This window comes from Podarcis tiliguerta (genome assembly GCF_965153285.1).
Source record: "Podarcis tiliguerta genome assembly, chromosome: 9".
Taxonomy (NCBI): Eukaryota; Metazoa; Chordata; class Lepidosauria; order Squamata; family Lacertidae; genus Podarcis; species Podarcis tiliguerta.
In genome coordinates, this window is record NC_139542.1 from 74,695,580 (window position 1) to 74,716,117 (window position 20,538).

The 20,538-nt window shown below is 43.0% G+C and overlaps 1 protein-coding gene across 8 annotated transcripts in view; it reads left to right on the forward strand.

The window, feature by feature from the left end:
- The window catches only part of TMEM266 (transmembrane protein 266), a 96,753-nt gene that overhangs the window by 39,405 nt on the left and 36,810 nt on the right, over nucleotides 1-20,538 (forward strand). For 6 of the 8 annotated variants that reach the window (XM_083399029.1, XM_083399031.1, XM_083399035.1 and 3 more), the window contains 2 exons: nucleotides 145-333; nucleotides 16,295-16,449. In XM_083399029.1, the coding sequence (XP_083255155.1) occupies nucleotides 145-333; nucleotides 16,295-16,449 (344 nt within the window). The remainder of the gene's footprint in view (nucleotides 1-144; nucleotides 334-16,294; nucleotides 16,450-20,538) is intronic. The other 2 variants (XM_083399034.1, XM_083399033.1) reach the window with 1 other exon arrangement.

Consider the following 20,538-nt stretch of genomic DNA (forward strand, 5'->3'; position numbering starts at 1 on the left):
TTACAAAGGATGATTGCACAGCTTATTGTTATATAAAATAAAATTTGAGTGGTGCCAGTTGTGGTATATAGCTTTCCATTTTTGGTGATCATGTGTGTTCTGTTTTTTTTTTTTTTCTCATTTCTGTTGACTTTATTTGTTTAGGCCTCCTATAGAAGGCGGAATTTCAGAAGTTGAAATAATATCTCAGCAAATTGAAGAAGAGACCAAAAGCATAGCACCTGTACAGCTTGTTAATTTTGCTTATCGGGATTTACCACTAGCTGCGCTAGATCTGTCTGTAGCAGGTTCCCAACTCTTGTCAAATTTGGACGAGGAGTACCAAAGAGAAGGGTAAGTGAAAAATGACATATTTATTTGAATCCTTTCTTTTTTAAAAAAATATTTATTTATTTTTAAAAATCATTTTCACTTTTAACATTTGTCATCATACACAAATCATAATCATTTTACAATAAGCCCCCAAAACCTTTTCACTTCCTCACAGGTCCACCACATGTGATGGAAATTACCTTCTTTGGTTTTGCATTTCCAGCATCTTTTGTCTCCGGTCTTATACATTTTTTCCAATTTTACAGGGGTGATGTACCATTTTTTCCATGTTTTCTCGGAGTCCAACACATTCTGTGAATTTCATGTCCTTGTTCCAAAGTTTCACCCACCTGTCATATTCTAGATTATATCCCAGATCTATAGCCCATTTGACCATAACTTCCTTTATTTCTTCATCCTTGGTGTCCCAATCTAGTAGTTGGTTATACATTTTGGATAGAAGTTTGGAGTTACCTTCTAGTATTTCCACCTGATATCTGGACTTTTTCTCATTCATTCCTATTTTTTTATGTTCATTCCATAGGGCATTAATTTGGTGGAATTGTAGCCATCCTGTTAATTTATCTTTTAACTCTTCATATGTTCTGATTTTCCAACCTTTTTCTGATCTTACCAGGAGGTCTTCATAGGTCCATCTTTCACTTTCCATGTTTAGTTTTTTAGTTGTTATGATGTCAATTGGTGATAACCACCAGGGGGTGTCTTTTTCAATAAGTCTTTTATTTCTATCACTGGGATATTCTGAAATAGAAACAGCAGTCTTGGAAGAATACTCATCTTAATTGCGGCTATTCTTCCTGACCAGGAAAGCTTTATCCTACTCCAAGTACAGTGGTGCCCCGCAAGACGAATGCCTCGCAAGACGGAAAACCCGCTAGACGAATGGGTTTTCCGTATTGGAGGTGCTTTGCAAAACAAATTTGCTATGGCCTTGCTTCGCAAGACGAAAATGTCTTGCGAGTTCCTGCGATTTTTTTTCGCTCCCCACCCCCTTTTTCTAAGGCACTAAGCTGCTAATAGCCTTTTAGCAGCTAATCCGCTAATCCCTTAAGCCTTTATTAGCCGCTAATAGCGCTAATCCGCTAATGGGGTTGCTTCGCAAGACAAAAAAAACGCTAGACGAAGAGACTCGCGGAACGGATTCTTTTCGTCTTGCGAGGCACAACTGTATCTATATCTTTTTAAATCTCTCTCCAGGTCTTAGTGTAGTTATCTTCTACTAAGTTTATATTTTTTGTGGAGACCCATATTCCCAGGTATTTCACCTTTTTCACCACCTTGATTCCTGTATGCAATTATAGCTGGTTTCTTAAGTCTTCAGCCAGATTCTTTGTCAACATCTTGGTTTTTACTTTATTTAACCTAAATCCGGACAATTTTCCAAATTCTTCTAATAGCTCTAAAACTTTACCGACACTTTTTACTGGATCTTCTAATGATATTACTAAGTCATCGGCGTAGGCCTTTAGTTTATATTCTTTTACCCCAATTCTGATTCCTCTTATTTCTGATGTTTTCCTTATTTTATTTGTAATTACTTCAAGCACCATAATAAATAAGAGGGGGGACAAAGGGCACCCTGTCTCGTACCCTTCGAAATCACAAACAAATTAGTTAAATTGTTGTTAATAATTAGTTTACCCCTTTGGCTTGAATAAATCGCTTTTATTCCTTCCATAAAGGGGCCCTCTATCCCTACTCTCTCCATACATTTTAATACGAACCGCCAAGATACATTATCAAAGGCCTTTTTGACGTCGATGAAAATTAATGCCGCGGGGATATCATTCCTGAGTTCCAAATATTCAATAATATCTATTATGTGCCTTACGTTGTCTTTTAATTGTCTGTTGGCAAAATCTCTGGCCCAACTCCTGTATGGCTCTCAAATTAGCCCCTCTGCCAACCTTAAGACCCTTGAAACTTTTCAATCAAAGTTTTTAAGATCACTATTTGCTACCCCAAGATGCACACCTAATGCAGTCTTAAGGCAAGAGGCAGGACTGCCCACAGTGGAATTAAAAGTCTGGGAGCAAGCAATATCCCTCTGGCTGAAAATCCACTACAATCCTAAGGGACTGTTACCTTGCTTCCTGGCCACAGTTCCCTATCCTCCTTGGCTTCTGCAAATAACTAACAAGATCAAACAAATTGGCCTAAACCCTGAAAATCTCTTTATTGGAACTCTGAACAAGGCAAAAGCAATTATTACTCAGAGACTTTACGATGTCGAATTACAACAAGAAGACGCCCTACTCCCGGAGATGTATAGATGTCTAAAAGCTTGGCCTAATTTTGCAGCTGCCCCTTACTTAACTAACATCACTAATGAAGCTTATAGATGGGCTTTTTCTAGAGCCCGCTTTGAGACAATGCCCTCAGCAGTGCTGCACGGCAAATTCACGCGGGTACCAATGCCTGCACGTCTCTGCCCCTGTATGTCTAATAAGGTAGAATCTGTCACACACATCCTTCTATTTTGCAAATTTTATAGTGAAGAACGAGTTCAATTTATTTTCCCGCTTTTATCAAAATTTATACCCCTACAACATTATTTGGAATCCTCCCCCGAAATTTTATGAAAATACCTTCTGGAAGATTCCTCAAGCTCAATATCATACGAGGTGGCCAAATTCTGCACTTTGGTAATCAGGAAACGTAAATCTCTTCTGTTGAATGGCACAATGCGAAGTTCCCTTGTGTAATCCTTTTTTTTTTTTTTTTTTTTTTTTGATGCCATTGTTGAATTCTCTTTGTCTGATCTTGTGGTGTTTGGTGTTACTGGCTTTTGCCGCAATAAAACTTGACTTGACTTGACTTGAATTGCCTGTTGGGGAGGAATCTGGCTTGGTCTCTATGGATGGATTTTATTAAGTATTTCTTAAGTCTATTCGCCATTATTTCTGCGGAGATTTTGTAATCGTTATTGAGTAGTGATATCGGTCTATAATTTCTTATATCTAATTTATCGGACTCTACTTTAGGTATCAACGTGATGTGTGCCTCTTTCCAGGAATCGGGTATCCTCTCTCCTCGTAAGATATTATTCATTACGTTACATAGCACCGGGGCCAGGTACTCCTCTAAAACTTTATAATACTTAGATGACAAACCATCAAGACCTGGCGCTTTCCCTGGTTTCATCTTCTTAATTGCCTCCTTAATCTCATCTATTGTTATTAATTTATTTAATATGTATTCATTCATTCTCCACCTATACGGCCCAGATGTTTTACATTTTATTTCCAGAACTATTGCGCTGTGGTCCGAAAGGGTTCTGGGCTGTATTTCACATTTTATTGTTCTTGTGAATAGTCCTCTTGAGACCCATACCTGATCAATTCTGCCCCAGCTCTGGTGTGGTTCTGAAAAGTGTGTAAATTGTTTCATTATTGGGTTTTTATGCCTCCAGATATCAATCAGGTCTAGATTTTCCTCAAGGTTATTAAATGATTTTGGAAGTTTCCCTTGGTTTGATTTCCTCTTTTTTCCGCTTCTATCTAATTCTGGTATTGGTACTCCATTCAGATCTCCGAGCAGAATTAATTTGTGATTTTCTAATTCTAATAATACTTGTTCCAATTTTTTGAAGAACTCTGCTTTATTTGTATTTGGGGCATAAACGGTTACCAGATTAAATTTTCCCCCTTGGTAATTGATTTGTACTCGCAGGATTCTTCCTTCATCATCTTTGCAGATTAATACAGGTTCCCATTTCTCCTTGACGTAAATCACCAACCCTCTTTTTTTATTTACATCTGAATTAATAAATTCAATTCCCAACCTTTTATTTATCAATATATGTTTATGTTTTTTGGCGACATGTGTCTCTTGACAACAAATCACATCATAGTTCTTGTTCCTTAAAACCTTCTCTATTTTATTCCTTTTAAGTTTTTCATTTAGACCATTCACATTCCAGGACAAAAAGTTTAAAGACATAATTATAATTAAATTCTATTTATTCGATTTGAGTTTTCAAAATTGTGTTTTGGAGCTTCTATTCCCTGTATATTCTTCTTCTACTTCTTCACCTCCCACGGCACCTTCTTCCTCTTCTACTTCCTCTTTGTCCTCTTTTTTTCCTTTTCCCCTTTCTCCTTCTTTCCTTTCCTCTCATTTTTGCTTCCCTCTCTATCTCTTAACCTATCTTCAGCCTTGCCAAGCTCTTTCTCATACCTTCTCAGTAATTTTTCCACTTCTTGGGTGTCTGTTAGCTTAAATCTTTTGTCCTTAAAAAAGAAGGCAATCCTTTCAGGGAACTCCCATCTGTATTGTATGGCATTTCTCTTCAGAACTCCTACTATTTGTCTATATCCTTCCCTTTTGCGCAGGAGTCTCACTGGTATTTCTTTAAAGATGATAATTGGTCTGCCTTCAATTATTACCGTATTTTTCGCCCTATAGGATGCACTTTTCCCCCTCCAAAAATGAAGGGGAAATGTGTGTGCGTCCTATGGGGCGAATGCAGGCTTTCGCTGAAGCCTGGAGAGCGAGAGGGGTCAGTGCGCACTGACCCCTCTCCAGGCTTCAGGAAGCTATCTGCAAGCCCTGGGAGACCGCGGGAGTCCCCCCCGGCTCCCTCGGCTTGTGCAGAGCTGCCTGCACCCCAAAGCCCGGGCGCGCTGAGCAGTCGCGCCGGGGCTTCAGGTAGCTGTGTGCAAGCCGCGGGAGCCCTCCCCCGGCTTGCGCAGAGCTGCCTCTTATCCCGAAGCCCCGGCGCGCTAGGCAGTCGTGCCGGGGCTTCGGGATAAGAGACGCTGGGCTCCCGTGGGCTTGTGGAGAGTTGCCTGCACGCTGAAGCCTGCGCGCGCTGAGCTCAGCGCGCCCAGGCTTGGCGTAGCTCTCCGCAAGGCATGGGAGCCCGGCGCTGTGCTCCCGTGGCTTGCGGAGAGTTGCCTGTTCTGGGGTCGGGGGAAGCTCGAGCCTGGGGGGGGGAATAATTTCCCCCCCCAAAAAAAACTGGGTGCGCCTTATGGGACGGTGCGTCCTATAGGGCGAAAAATACGGTACTTTTTTTGGGTAACTTGTTTTTAGTATTAAATTCTTCATCTCGATTGAATTGAAGATTACTAGACAGTCCCCAAGAGGTTTTTTTAACTTGGTTTGTTGGGGTCTCATTCTTATTCTAAAAGCATTCTCTATCGTGTATGCCACCTCTTCTTCTTTCAATTCCAGCCATTTAGTTAACTCCTTAGTCATTTTCTCTTTTATGTTCTCATTCGCTTCTTCTCCTACTCCCCTAAATTTTAAATGTAGCTGTTTCTGTCGCATTTCTGTCATAGCTAAGTTATCCCATATTTGATCTTGCATTTTGTTCACCTCTCTCATTTCTTCCTTTATTTTTTCCGTCTCCTTTTTCTGCTCTCCCATCTGTTTTTGGATTTTTTTATTAGCTTCTTCAATTGTTTTTGACTTGGTTGATAAATCTTGAATTTTAATGGAAAGTTCTCCTACTGCTCCTTCTATCTTTCTGTCTGTCATCTCCTGCACTTCTCCTAATTTATTTTCCGTGTGCAATTCACTTTGTTTAAATTCCTCCTTAATTTTTAACCATAGAAAGTCTAGGTCTTTAATTTATTCTTGTCGTGATGTCTTCCTTTCACCTGGGATCCCCCCTGCCTTTTCCCCATTTCCCCCCAACATTGTATCCTTATTTTCACTCTATATATTTTACAGCTAAATCTCTCCCTTAAAGGGCTCACAGTCTCTTTCTTCCTTTTTCAAAAATCTCCTTTTTATAAAGCTCAGAAGTCCCTTCTATAAAAATTGTTGAATTATGCTCCTCAGCCACATCCAAAAGCATCTAGAGTCTTACAGAATATCTCAGTCCAGTTCCTGGGCTGCAGATATGAGTTCCGAACCTAATTTATTACCTTTTCAATTGTTCATCGGTCCTTTATATACCAAAAGACATATGGTATCATTAAATGAGCCCTTTAGGTTCTCCCTCCCTCCCTATCCCTCAATCTTAAAGTTAAATTCAAAACCTTTCTTCCAATTAGTTACTTTAGGTATCCCACTGTGTTCAATCGAGTAGTCTTATCATCCAAAGATATAAATTCTTACTAAAGGTAGTAAGGTTATTGTCAGGGAACTGCCATCGGAGCTGGAGGCGGAGAGAAGGCTCCAGAGGGATGGTGGAGAGGGTCCCAGTAGGGAGAGAGGCAGCCCATCCGCTGGGGAAGGAAATCAGCGTAACACCAGTGGAGAAGGGGGGCAGATGGGGGAATCGGAGAGGTGGCTCCAGGACTCTTCGCCGGAGACCAGCGGAGAGAGTACGGGTACTCCACTGCCCACACCCACTTTGCACAGAAGACTTCCGGGCAGGCAAAGTAGGAGGAGACTGGGCGTCAAACAGCTTCTATCCTGGAAGCGGTTTAAGAAACGCCCACTGACGGATTCTGCCAGCGACTGAGGCAGCCACGGAACTTGAGGCTGTCCAGACAGAAAGGGTTCAACCAGGCAACCTAGCCAGGAGTAACGGCAACTTACGCACGAGCAACCCCTAGAACCATTACAATTATTAACCCAACCGTGAAGAGAGTTAACCCAACAATAGAATATGTCAAGCCAGTAAGGGTATTAACCCAACCGTAGAGACTGTTCCTTCAGTTTAGAATAGGTGACTGGCGTGGATCAAGTCAACAATCTTTTAGAAATATACGGGGGGGAAACCCGTCTGATTCAAAAATGTCTCCCAAAATGTTTCACAGAAGTTAATCCATCCAGGCTGGAGCAACTCTAAACTCTTCAGCCACTTGTTGGCCTAATCCAACTTAGATAGCATATTGAATATAAAAAAGTAACACAGTCCAATCCAATTAGTGTCTGCGGAAATCAAAGGGTAAAGTCACCTCTTATTTTAAAGCTTTCTTGTTTGTTTAAATTGTTGTTTAAAAAAAGAGGGGGAAAAAGATGTCCAACAAAATCCAAAAAGCGTGGGTAGTAGGTAGGTATATGTCCAATATGAGCTTGAGTGAATATGTTACGCTCAGAATCAGCTCTGACTGATTAGAGACATAACCCCCCTATAGAAGGGAAAGGTGTAATGCTCAAAGTTATTCTCAAGTTCTAATCCAGCGTATTAAAGTATAAGTCCCACACAAAGGGATCCGCCGTTCTTTGATCAAATAATATTATTTAGAGGTTTCCCTTTTTTGTATTGTTATGTTACTCTCAGGATCTCATGTTCATGCACCAAAGGGGAAAAGGGGGTTAATCAAGCCGCTGAGAATGAAGCTAGTCCCGAACAGAGAGGCGAAAGGCGAGAAAGGAAGAATACAAAAAAAGAGAGAGAGAGAGAGAAGGATTGCGTGGGGGAGTTCTAGATCTCCTTGGAGGAGCTTGGAGAACTTTGCGCTTCCCCACTAAACTTTAGCTCACGGTATTTGAATTTCCAAAGCGTTCATTATGTCTTCTCCCTTCTGTCTTTTTATATTTTCGTCCCTTCACTGCCGCTCACTGTAAATTCTTTCTGCCTCTCTTTGTTCTCCCCCAGCCGCTGATTTTGGTTAGTTATTATTAGTTATTAGAAACAAAATAAGCGGAGGGAGCAGAGTCCACTTTCAAACAGGCGTCTTCTTTGTTACTTTGTATTTAACAATTAGTTTGCCTTGACAAAGTTGCCATGGGCTTTTTGTTCCGTACTCACTCAGTCGGGCAGGCAATGTTTTCAATTGTTTACATTGTTCTTTCAAGTAACTTTAAAAAATTCCCCATTCTTTCTTAAATTGAGTATCCTCTTGATCTCTGGTTTTCCCGGTCATTTTCGCCAATTCAGCAGAGTCCATCATCTTTATCGGCCATTCTTCTTTTGTAGGTAAATTGTCCTCCTCCCATCTTTGGGAAAGTAGCATCTGCGCAGCTGCTGTAGCACACATAAATAGTCTCTTCTGATTCTTAGGTATTTCTGGAACTAAAATTCCTAGTAATAACTTTCTGGAACGGCTTTCCAAGTAGGAGTAGACTCACAATTCAGACCCTCAACGCAAGAGAGTCTGTCCACAGTCAGTAAATTGGGGCCTCTTTTTCCACTTGGAAAATTATCTTGTGAAAAGTTCCCACTCATATTGGGCTCCTCGCCACCACCTTCCTTGAAAGGCTCCTTAACTGGTGTGGTGACTTGACATCCCAATACACGCAGCGCTGCTGTCCAAGTGGAATTTCGGTATGAGAGTTTCCAACTGCTCTGAGGTTGCCAACATAATGTCAGGAATGAAGATGCTCAGGAATAAAACTGACATATCTAGACACTTTTTCTGTATTTAACTGAGGCGACTTTCCTGCATACTGTGTTAACGTGTTTACAGTACATGCTTCAAACAGTTATGTTTCTGAACAAGAAATGTTTTGAATTATCAGGGGCAAATAATCCCCCCCCCCCAAAAGCAATGTTTATTCAGAAGAATGCTGAAGCATAAGTTCAAGGATACAAAAAAACTGAATAGTGTAATACAGAGCATTTTTATTGTTCAAAGTGCTTTGCACATGTTATCTGACGTAATTCTCCTACGTGAATCCTGCAAAATAGGTTAATTTTATTCCCTACTGCAGTTGGGGTGGAGGAAAGAGGCCAAGAGGGTGGCTTGCCTCTTGACCGACACGAGGGAGTCACTACTAGTAGCTTCCTAATTCAGAGCTCATTCCTTTAGCTTCTATGCTAAGCAGCTTCTAGCTCTTACATCGATAGGCACTTGGAGGTTAAATCCAATATTAGTCAGTGGCGTCCGGTATGGCATGGAAGGGGCACCCTCCCAGCAACAGTGTGACTGGGGGTGGGAAGATCAGGGCTGCGTGGTCACACTGGCGAACCAGCCTGGGGCCTGGCTTATCTGCACCCTTCTGCCTTGCAGCATGGAGGGCTTCTGTTCAGGGTTCCAGCCATTCCATTCTTGTGTACAACCACCCCTCTCTTCTGGTGCCCCCACTGCTCCCCCAGTCAGCATTTCTTGTGGTATGGGCACTGCAGGGCCCAGTCACAACTGCAGTAAAGGCTTGGATTTCTTGAGCAGCTCTCACATCGATCCCCAAGGACATATTTTGATGTGAATGGAGTCAGCAAACTGTCGGTTGGCCAGTTTTCACTCAGGCTGTTCCATACTTTGGTTTTCTTTTAAAATGGAAGTCTCTAGACAAAAGCAAGCCAATGTTCAGCCAGTGAGTGACGGGAGCACTGGCAGCCATAGTGCTTGGTTTGCTCATTGTAGTTTTAAGTGAAGAGTGTCTCACCCACTATCTGGAGAAGGGACTTCCAGGTTCATTTTGAATCCGTGTTTTGAAAGAGAAGTGATTGCTACTGCTCGTGAGAAATCTAGAGTTTTAGTGTAGCTGTGCTTGGGCAGTAACCCATCTACCCTGAAACAAAATGTTCCAGCAAAAACAGGAGTTCATACTTATTATAAACTTGGGCCTTATTTCATTGGGGGAGAGGAGGCAATTTCATTCCCACAACCTTGAGTTAGAAATGTTTTTATTCTTTTGCTTTTAACCTGAATTCTTATGTTCTCGTTTTGTATTTTTGTGTTGTGAACTGTGATTCGGAAGAAGGGCTGTATACACATTAAATAATAACAAGGAGGCTAAATTTTGGACAACTGCATATAGTCTGTAAGCCTATATTTGACCTTTGTTTTAACCTATCTTCCTGGTGGCAAGTGCCTAATGTTTGTTAATTGTCAATCTTCATTCTTTTCCTGTAACCTAAAGCGGATCACGCAGTTGGGTCAGTTTTGCAAGAAAGGTCCTATAAATACGCCAACTAGTATTTTGATAAGGGTTTTCAGCTGGAGGGAAATGCTGATAGGATTTCTGGATCCATGCTGCATCATTTGCAGGGAAGACAGTGAGAAAACCCCTCTTGTGACTTTCCAAATCTGGTTGCCCAGATTTGGGAGAACATGGAATATGGCAACTAAAGTGGAAAATGCTTGAAATGACCTATCCAGACAATGACTTGACTTATTTTTCTAGATACGCTATTGCATTCCCCCTCTCACTTCAGCAGCCAGCATTCTGTAGCCATTGAGTGCCCTCTGTTCTCGCTGGGCTGCTTTTAGGAGTGTTTCTAACCGCCAAGTTGGCTTATACCGTCATGTGTGGTTTGTTGATAGTTTGGCTGCATAAGCCTGTGAACTGAAAAATGGGATCACTATGAGTATACAGATGACATGAATTAGTAAATGTGAAACGATAATCCTCTTAAAATACTCAAATTCATCCATGTGCTCCTGTGGCAAACAACGCCTAGGTCTCCTTAGGCATCCTTAGGCATCCTCATCTCCTTAAAATCATTTTTTACACTGAAGGGTTGGCTTCCATCTGTCCATCCTTAAGTGACCTATTTCTTTTCTATTTTGTGATCTTCAAATCATACTGAGCAAAACTGTGTACCTGTTAATATGCCACAATGCGGCACGTTGGAGTAGAGGACCCCCCCCCCCAAAGGCAAGGAAGCGGAAACAGGGGCAGCTGTTAGCAGCTTGAGTTGAAGTGTTTGTCGTGGCTCATTACCAAAGAAATATGGTAATCTTTTCCCACTCTTGTTCCATGTTGAACATTCATTTAAATACTAGTGTATTACAGAAAATCTGAGCTGGGAACAGATTGGCTTTACACAGAGACAAATGTTGAAAGATGTGCTTTTCTTCCTTCTCTTTAATAGTGGCATTCCTGACCCGTCCCACTCAGTATATTTTAAAGACTTTTTTTTTAGTGTCCTTGCTTCCTTGGAAGCTACTGACCATAGTTTCCCAGTTCAGAGACAGTAGGAAGCTGGGGCTTCTGGGATTGTTTCTTTGCTTGTGCAAAGCGACTCATTTATATTTCTGCTTTTTAAGCTGTGATGGTCATCTGAATCCAGCCACTATCATAGCTAAACATTCATAACAGGACTGTCAAACACCAGCCCTTTTTTATTATAACAGTTTCATGCAGAGCTGTAAGCTATAGATCAGGGATCCTCAAACTACGGTCTGCGGGCCAGATGCGGTGCGCCAGGGTCCTGAACCCGGTCCGCTCGGCAGTTGCAGGACCCGCCGCTGTCTAACGGGTCTTGGCCCAAAACTTTAGCGGCACAGGAACATGGTGGGTGGCGCCAGGGAACATGCGGGTCCAGAGGGCCAGGGAAGGCGAAGCCTCGTCGGCCGGGAGAGAGGCTGCTCTGGCTTGACGAGGTACGGAGGAGCCCCAGGAGCGGCGAGGCTGTTGTGGACTGAACCCCGAGGTTTTCTCTCACTCCACGCTCCTTTCTTCCTGTCGCCTTGCTAAGCGGCTTCTTTTCCCTGGTTCGCTTGGCACTTCCCGCCCTCCCTGCTTTGTTTCCTGGCAGTTTCAACCGAAAAGCCGCTCCTCTCGCTTCCCTTTCTTTCCCCGGTTTCCTTTCCTTCGTCTTTCTTGCGCAGAGGCAGTTTCTTACTCAACTATTCCCTCAACAGTCATTCGGCTTCGAGCTCCACATTTTGCTTTTCATTCTCCCGCTCCCTGTCAAATCGCAGGAACAGGAGAGAAGGGGAGTCGTTGTGCCGTCACGCTCTCCTGGGCATTTACAGCCTGCCTTAAGAGAGAGGCGATTACCTGGAGACCCGCTTCCCTTCCTGCAAATCCCCAAGCCAAAGTCGCCTGGACTCTGAGGGGAATCAGTACGCCGAGCCTTGCGCTGAGGGGGAAGAGACCTGCGCTGGCCATCGCCCGCCTCCCTGAGGCCTCCACGGCAAGAGCCAGCACCGCCAGAGCCACCGCGGTTTCTCTGCAGGATCCTGGCGAGGGCTGCTACTTCCATTGTAGCTTCCCCTTCTGGTCGGCAGCGCTTGCAGTCTTCACCTTTGCTCATGGCCAGGGGGCAGGGAGATCCCCTTAACCGGTCACTTCCCTCGCCTCCCAACAGAAATCTCCAAGAGCCTCTCCCTTTAAGTGGACCCCACCCCGATCGTCACATACTTCCAAGGCCATGGATAGAACACGCACACAGCACCAAGTTAACTGGACGTTGCTGGATTGGACCAATTCATGGAGGAGAAGACTCTCAACAGCTACTAGTTGTGATGGCCAAGCTCTGCCTGTGCTGCCTCTTCCAATGTCTTCACTCTTAGAGCAACTGCACTGCATTTAATCCAAATATATCTTCTTGAAAATGTTCACATTCTGCAGAAGGAGATCCTTACATTTCTGGCAAAACAGAGCAAATTGGCTAGTGCCCATAATGACACCATGTGCAATGCCCTTAAAGTATATTGTAAATATTGTATTGTTTTTCCTGCTTTTGTGCACCACAAATAAAATATGTGCAGTGTGCATAGGAATTCATTCATATTTTCCCCCAAACTATAGTCTGGCCCCCAGCAGTGTCTGAGGGACAGTGGACTGGCCCCCTGTTTAAAACGTTTGAGGACCCCTGCTATAGGTAGTGAGTGCCCTGGTGCAGGGTTACATTATTTCAGACTCTGCCTCTCCAGGGCCACTGCCATCCATTTCCAGAATTGGAGAACTGCTAGCTCATTGGTACAGCAGATGCTTTGCATCCAGAAGGGCCTAAGTTCACCTCAAGTTTAAAAGTATTGGGAAGGACCATGAGACCCTGGAGAACTGCATCTAGTTAGAGGAGTCAGTGGGCAAAAAATGTGTTCTCTTGCTGTGTTGCTCATTTCAGGTTACATTGACAAAGTGTTTGTCTAGTGCTTTGGATTATAAGTGGAGGATCTGCTGCCAGAGTGCTGTGATGGATCACATTTTGACTTGTACAAAGCTCAGTGGTTGCCTGAAGCTGGCTGCTGCCTCTCAGCCTAACCTACCTTACTGGATCATTGTTTTGAGGATTCAAAGGTGTGTGGAGAGCTCCTGGGGGAAGAACGGAATAAAAATATTACTGCAGTTTAGCTCTCCCTTTTAATCTATGCTGTAAGATGGAACCGGGCCCGACCTCAGTGGCAGAGGGCTGGCTGTGCAAGCAGACTGTCCTCGGTTCAATCCCTGGCATCTACAGGTAGAAACTGGATGGTTTCCTGGTCTGAAGTCCTGGAGAGCCAGCCAGTGTAGACAGTACTGAGCTAGATGGACCCCGGAGTCTGACCATGTGTGAGGCATGTTTGTATGTTCTTGTGCCATCCATAAATACAACTGTTGCCAAGGAGTGAGCTATTATACAGAGCCTTGCCAAGTGGTCCAGGCAGCTTTCCCTCTACACACCACAGACTTGTGGTGCTGTGGAGAAAATCTCGCTTTAGTGTTTTCTGAGCCACTGCAGATAAACAACCTTTGTACTGTGACAGGATGCGGGTGGCGCTGTGGGTTAAACCACAGAGCCTAGGACTTGCTGATCAGAAGGTCGGTGGTTTGAATCCCCGCGACTGGGTGAGCTCCCGTTGCTCGGTCCCTGCTCCTGCCAACCTAGCAGTTCAAAAGCACGTTAAGTAGATAAATAGGTCCCGCTCCGGCAGGAAGGTAAACGGCGTTTCCATGCGCTGCTTTGGTTTTGCCAGAAGCGGCTTAGTCATGCTGGCCACATGACTTGGAAGCTGTACATCAGCTCCCTTGGCCAATAAAGCGAGATGAGTGTGCAATCCCAGAGTCGGTCACGACTGGACCTAGTGGTCAGGGGTCCCTTGACCTTTACCTTACTGTGACAGGATTGGCCGCCTTATGTGGCATGTGCTTTTTTAAAATGTTTCTTTGTGGCACCCATAGCATGCTGACCAGCCCTTTTGTGTGAATCATTGTTTTGCCTGTATCAGTATTCTCTCCTACATTTTAAACCAAGTAGCATGATTTATGTGTGGTTGAACACAGGCATGTCACTCAAGAACTGATTTAAGGGCGGTGGGAGGTAAATATAATTCTTTCAGCTGAGGGCTGCATTTTTCACTTCAGGAACATGTCTGATATTTGGCGAGCTTAACCTCTTGACCATCTCTCTGTTGTTCATAGTTTCCCCCTCCCTTAGATTTACTGTCGCCACATGGACAACTTCAACCAGTTGTGATGTGTCTGTCATGTTTTAGCTTTTGGTCTTTGCAGCCAGGAGGATGCCCTCTTGACTGTTTTGTGGTGGCATCTTGTTGGTTTTTAACCTCAGACTCTATTCTAATTTATGGGCATTATTTAAAGTTTCATTTGAATGAATGCTCCTTTGCCCCAAAGTGGATGGATTCTGCAGGAGTGCAGCCCATCCTTGGGAAATCTCAGGTGGCCACCTCTTTCTTCAATGCCAACAGAATACTTTTCTTCTTGAAAATGTTTGCTGTAGTTTGATAGTGGCTGGTGACTCTTTTAAATTTGTACTTTTCTGCTGTTTTGCTGTTAAATGTGTTTAGATAATACAAGCTTTTTAAATATTTATATATAACTTTGCACACTTCTGATGAATGGCAAACATGACCCTATGTAAGGAAACAATAAATTAAGGTTTTTCCAGACACTTCTGGCTCTAAACACATCTTTTATCATTGGCAATACAAACCTGTGCCAGTTCCATTACTGCTCTCATTTTTTTTTTGAAAAACCTGTCCAGTCAGATTGAAATTAAAATGTTATATTCTATAATCTCTGTAAAGACATGCATCTCTGCCCTCTGCTGTCCATTCTGGGAAATTTATAGGAAAAGTCAAGAGTTAAAAAGCAGAGTTGTACAGTGGTACCTCGGGTTACATGCGCTTCAGGTTACAGACTCCGCTAACCCAGAAATAGTACCTTGGGTTAAGAACTTTGCTTCAGGACGAGAACAGAAATCACGCAGCGGCGGCAGCGGGAGGCCCCATTAGCTAAAGTGGTACCTCAGGTTAAGAACAGTTTCAGGTTAAGAACGGACCTCTGGAATGAATTAAGTTCTTAACCCGAGGTACCACTCATGAAAATGGTATGAAATGTAGAGAAAAGACAAAAGCAATAATGTAGTGCTAGTAAGATCATTTACAGAACCCAAGTAGTTGCTCATTTTAAATTTAAAACGTCTTGTCAAGAAGCTGTGAATTTAGAAAATGAAAACAGCAGTGCTGCTAACCGTAGTGGGGCGGCTCAGTTGGTGGAACATGAGGCTCTTAATCATGGGTCATGGGTTTGAGATCCAGGTTGGGCAAATAGATTCCTGCATTGCAGGGGGTTGGACTAGATGACCCCCAGGGTCCCTTCCAGCTCTGCAATTCTATGATTTTCATAACACAGCACATCTGTAGTGACATTTAGAACCTTTTAAAAGAAGATTTTTCTGTATGGTGATGTTACTCCCTTTGTTTCAGTTTCCCTCTAATGGGGAAATCTGTGGCCCTTTAGATGTTACTGGACTCCATCAGCCTAAGCCAGCCTGGCTGATGGTCAGAGATGGTGGGTGTTGGAGTCTTAGCATCTCTGCACGGGGTCTGATGCAGAGATGGGCAACAGACTAGCACAGCTCTCCCTCTGAAAAAGTATTTTTATAGGGAAGCTTTGATTTGCCAGGTGTCCAGTTCTGTTCTACTTGCGGAGCAAATACAGAGAAATAAAAGAAAACAGAGAGATACAGGCATTCATCATTCCAATAAGAGTTGGTTGTTTATTATTATTATTATTATTATTATTATTATTATTATTATCATTATTTCACAAAATTTATATACCGCTTGATTGTAAAATGGCTGACCAAAAGGTAAAACAACACAATTAATAAAAATTTGCAACCATACTTAAAAACATACAAAAATTAAAATACTAAAAGATTAAAATTACCTCAACCTTATAAGCATCTAGGTAGGCTTGTCTAAACAAGAATTTCACCTGTAATGTAAAATGTACCCAGAGATTCATACTTATTCTTTGTATTGTATAGGTTGACCAAACAGAAAATATTCAGAAAAAAATTCAGAGGATACTTTTCAAATGAGATTCCTTCTGCTTATACAGATAGCTGTACAGTTTCTGTCCTGTTACTCTTTACCTATCTTCCTTTTTCCCTGTCGCTTTTCTTCCCTTCTTCCCCCTGTTTTTCTTTCTTCAGATCTAACTGGCTTAAGCCGTGCTGCGGGAGGCGAGCTGCTGTGTGGCAGGTCTTTTTGCTCAGTGCCAGTCTCAACAGCTTCCTGGTAGCCTGTGTAGTGTTGGTGGTGATCCTGCTGACTCTGGAACTCCTAATAGATATAAAGCTTCTCCAGTGTGAGTAGCAGGTTTTTCTGTTTCCTGAAACTTTTGGCAGTTATATTGAGGCTAATGTGCTATGGGTTGCAGGTGGGTGGGTGGAAATAGCTTGGGAATAGTGTCTAAATCAGGCTTCCTCAACCTCGGCCCTCCAGATGTTTTTGGCCTACAACTCCCATGATCCCTAGCTAGCAGGACCAGTGGTCAGGGATGATGGGAACTGTAGTCTCAAAACATCTGGAGGGCCGAGGTTGGGGAAGCCTGCTGTATGAGGTGTGAAGTGTATGGAATTTTGTGAACCTCTGATGTGCTGATATTCCTTTGGGGCTCATCCCAGACCTAACATTACCCACTTTCTCCCCACCTGTCCCATTCAGATGTACATTTGAATTCCACCGGCAGCACTATGGGGTTGGTTGGTCTTCCAGAGTAATTAATAGGGCTGGGTAATATCTGATTTTCAACACTGCAATATATCACCAGCTAAACATTGCAGTATTTTAATATACTGTATCAAGTTGTCTGAAATGAGGCCGGAGCTTATAATAATCTGGGGAAATACTGAATTTTATTTTATTTGATGTGTATAATTAAATGAAATTTTACTCTGATTGCATGCTTGACTAAACCATTAAAGATTTCTGGAGAATGTATTACTGTTCTGTTATGGGCTTTATATGTCCATAGTAACACCTTGAACTTGACCTGGTAACAAATTGGGAACTGGTGCAGATCGGTGTTAGAAACTCAGTTAGACAATCTAGGTGCCACATGGTGCCTGAAAACTAGGTTACAGGTGCAATAACAGGATGTCTAGGCCATTTTTATGTATAACAAGATTACAAAGCTGAAAATGAATGAACTCTAGCTAAAATCTTATGTTCATTTTTAATATGGTCTTGTCCTCATTGGAAGACAAAGTCATGCTTACCCTGCCCGCCCCCTAATATTCTTTTTAAAAATAATAATTTTTATTAGTTTTCAATTATTAAACTCCAATAACAGCCACATTTTATCAATATCATATTACCATTCCCATCCAAATATAGATCAATTATACAGCCAATTATAAATTTTGAGTGACTTCCTGTGTGTTGGGTTTTGGGATGCAAAGTTCTTATTTTCCCCTGCTTCCAAAATCTTAGTTAATCCAATTGTATTAAGTCCTGATCTTGGTCCTTTATCCATAGCTACAGAGTTCTTGACTTCCATTTGTGTTGAGATATTTAATATTTAATAAAAAGAGTTCTGTATCCTGTAAATTCTCTGTGTGAGATGTTTATTTTCCCATTTGCTTCTTCATTGTTCTAATCATGTCCTGCAGCAGCATCTCTTCTTCCGCTTTTCCAATCTTTCTCTTCTTCTGCTGAAATTCTAGCTGCGTCATTATGCCATCTTTGTTGTTTGTGTCTGAGTAAGGGAGTAATCTGGTTTCCCGCCGTAGCTCTGGAAGGAAATTCCATTTCTCCTTCCAATTCTTAGATCTCTTAACAATCTGGCGCCGCGCCAGGTCTTCGAAGGCCATAATCCGAATTGCCGTCCAGTGGAAGTTAGATGCTTTAAATCTTTTCAGTGTTCTCACACAGTTCTATTTTTATATTAATACATAAATATAATTCTGTTCTCTTTTTCTCTTCTTGCTTTTTATCAATTTGTTATCGTTTAGGGGGAGGTTTGCCAAATCATTTATATAGAAAATATAGTATATGTAAAAAAGGGTAAAAACTCCCCTCCTCCCTCACGTACCGTATTTTTCAACAAAGGAAATCTTTCCAGTTCAAAATGTTGCAACCCAGTAATGGGATTCACTTGGCAGTTTATAATCTTGTCCCCTTCATTCTGCACCTGTCTGTAAATTAGAGCCAATTTCATCCTAATAAACAGAAGCACCTCTGCTTTTCATGGCCGCATGGGGGGGGGGTTACTGATATGCGAAGCGCTTTTACACTCAGCTTCTACTGCCTCTCGGGTTCTATACCAGAGCGAGAGCCACTTATCAAGACGATCTACGAGTGAAGCTCACTCCCCCCAGGCCCTGGGGGAGCTTGCAAGGACAATTACTCCCAAATCATCCTTGTTTTCTTCCGCAAATGATCTCCGCTAGCATGGGAGCTGCATCCATTAAGGCAGGAAGCACCGGAAGTCTGCCCCCCTAATATTCTCAGTTATATTTGACGTGAGACTTTAATGTGGTATACAGTATAAGGTTGGGGGAGGAGAGAGAAGGGAGGTGGATAGTAAACTTTCATTCTTTATATCCATTTATTAATTTTCATTGGCATTGAGAGAGGTTGGGGGCCCCAGAGTGTGGTGGCCTTCCTTTAGTTGACTGCAGTGGGATCTGTTTGTGTGTATGAGGGTGTGTGGGGTTCTTGGGTCAAGTTAGCCATATTGATTCATATGGTGTTGGTGGGTTCTTCTTGTTGTCCTGTTGGGCTGTGTGTGTAATAAAAGGGAGCCACACCGGGGTGAAAGCGTCCTCTACTTTGTTGTTGCTTAGTCGTGTCCGACTCTTCATGACCCCCTGGACCAGAGCACGCCAGGCACTCCTGTCTTCCACTGCCTCCCACAGTTTGGTCAAACTCATGCTGGTAGCTTTGAGAACACTGTCCAACCATCTCGTCCTCTGTCTTCCCCTTCTCCTTGTGCCCTCCATCTTTCCCAACATCAGGGTCTTTTCCAGGGAGTCTTCTCTTCTCATGAGGTGGCCAAAGTCTTGGAGCCTCAGCTTCAAGATCTGCCCTTCCAGTGAGCACTCAGGGCTGATTTCCTTCAGAATGGATGCGTTTGATCTTCTTGCAGTCCATGGGACTCTCAAGAGTCTCCTCCAGCACCATAATTCAAAAGGATCAAGTCTTCGGCGATCAACCTTCTTTATGGTCCAGCGCTCACTTCCATACATCACTACAGTGGTACCTCGGGTTAAGTACTTAATTCGTTCCAGAGGTCCGTACTTAACCTGAAACTGTTCTTAACCTGAAGCACCACTTTAGCTAATGGGGCGTCTTGCTGCCACCACGCTGCCGGAGCATGATTTCTGTTCTCATCCTGAAGCAAAGTTCTTAACCTGAAGCACTATTTCTGGGTTAGCGGAGTCTGTAACCTGAAGCGTATGTAACCTGAGGTACCACTGTACTGGGAAAACCATATATGGACCTTTGTCCGCAAGGTGATGTCTCTGCTTTTTAAGATGCTGTCTAGGTTTGTCATAGCTTTTGTCCCAAGAAACAGGCGTCTTTTAATTTCGTGGCTGCTGTCACCATCTGCAGTGATCATGGAACACAAGAAAGTAAAATCTCTCACTGCCTCCATTTCTTCCCCTTCTACTTAAACCACCATAAACTTACTGGCGGGAGGGTCCAAGAGCTCAAAGCCTGAGAAGTCCTCCCCATCCACCCTCACAAGCCACTGCCTGCTAGTATATTTCAAACTAAAAGCATATCACACATTAAAAGTACATTAAACAAGGCAACTAAAACCTAAACCCAAGGAATTTTAATCTCCAAATACCTCGATAGACACTATCTGATATTGCAACAACTTTTTGGACTCGCCAGCCGTCCTAAGACTGGGACGTTACTGCCAAATACAGCCTGACTCCCCCACTACACGCACAGCTCTCCCTAAGTGCCACCTAAGCCCTAAGTCCACTCTGAACTCTTTCTTCTGCCAGAAGACCTTGAGATAAACTCTTACCTGCTTCCCACCCAAATAAGACTCAAAACAACCATCATGCCCACCCATTCAAACATTCCCTTTCTCCTCCCTGACATGACGTCCTGACATGACGAGAGACATGGTGGGGGTGCCACACGCAGAGAGAGACGGGCAGAAGTGAGGAAGGAGGGTTAAACATGCCTGCCTGCATTACAGAGGAACGTTCCCTGTAGGTGTCTGTGCTCTTCGGAAAGTTCCCAGGCAGACTGGTGGCTTTCGTCAGCCAACTGCCCTTGTGGTTTGCTGCTGCCTGCAGGAGGCAGGGGAGAGCTGAGCCAGCTGCAGAAATCTTGAGCGACGATACACATCATGATCAGTGATACATTTCCAAGTTATTATTATGAAACTGGTTATCACGATGTGAGTTTCATATTGGGTTTTGGACAAGTG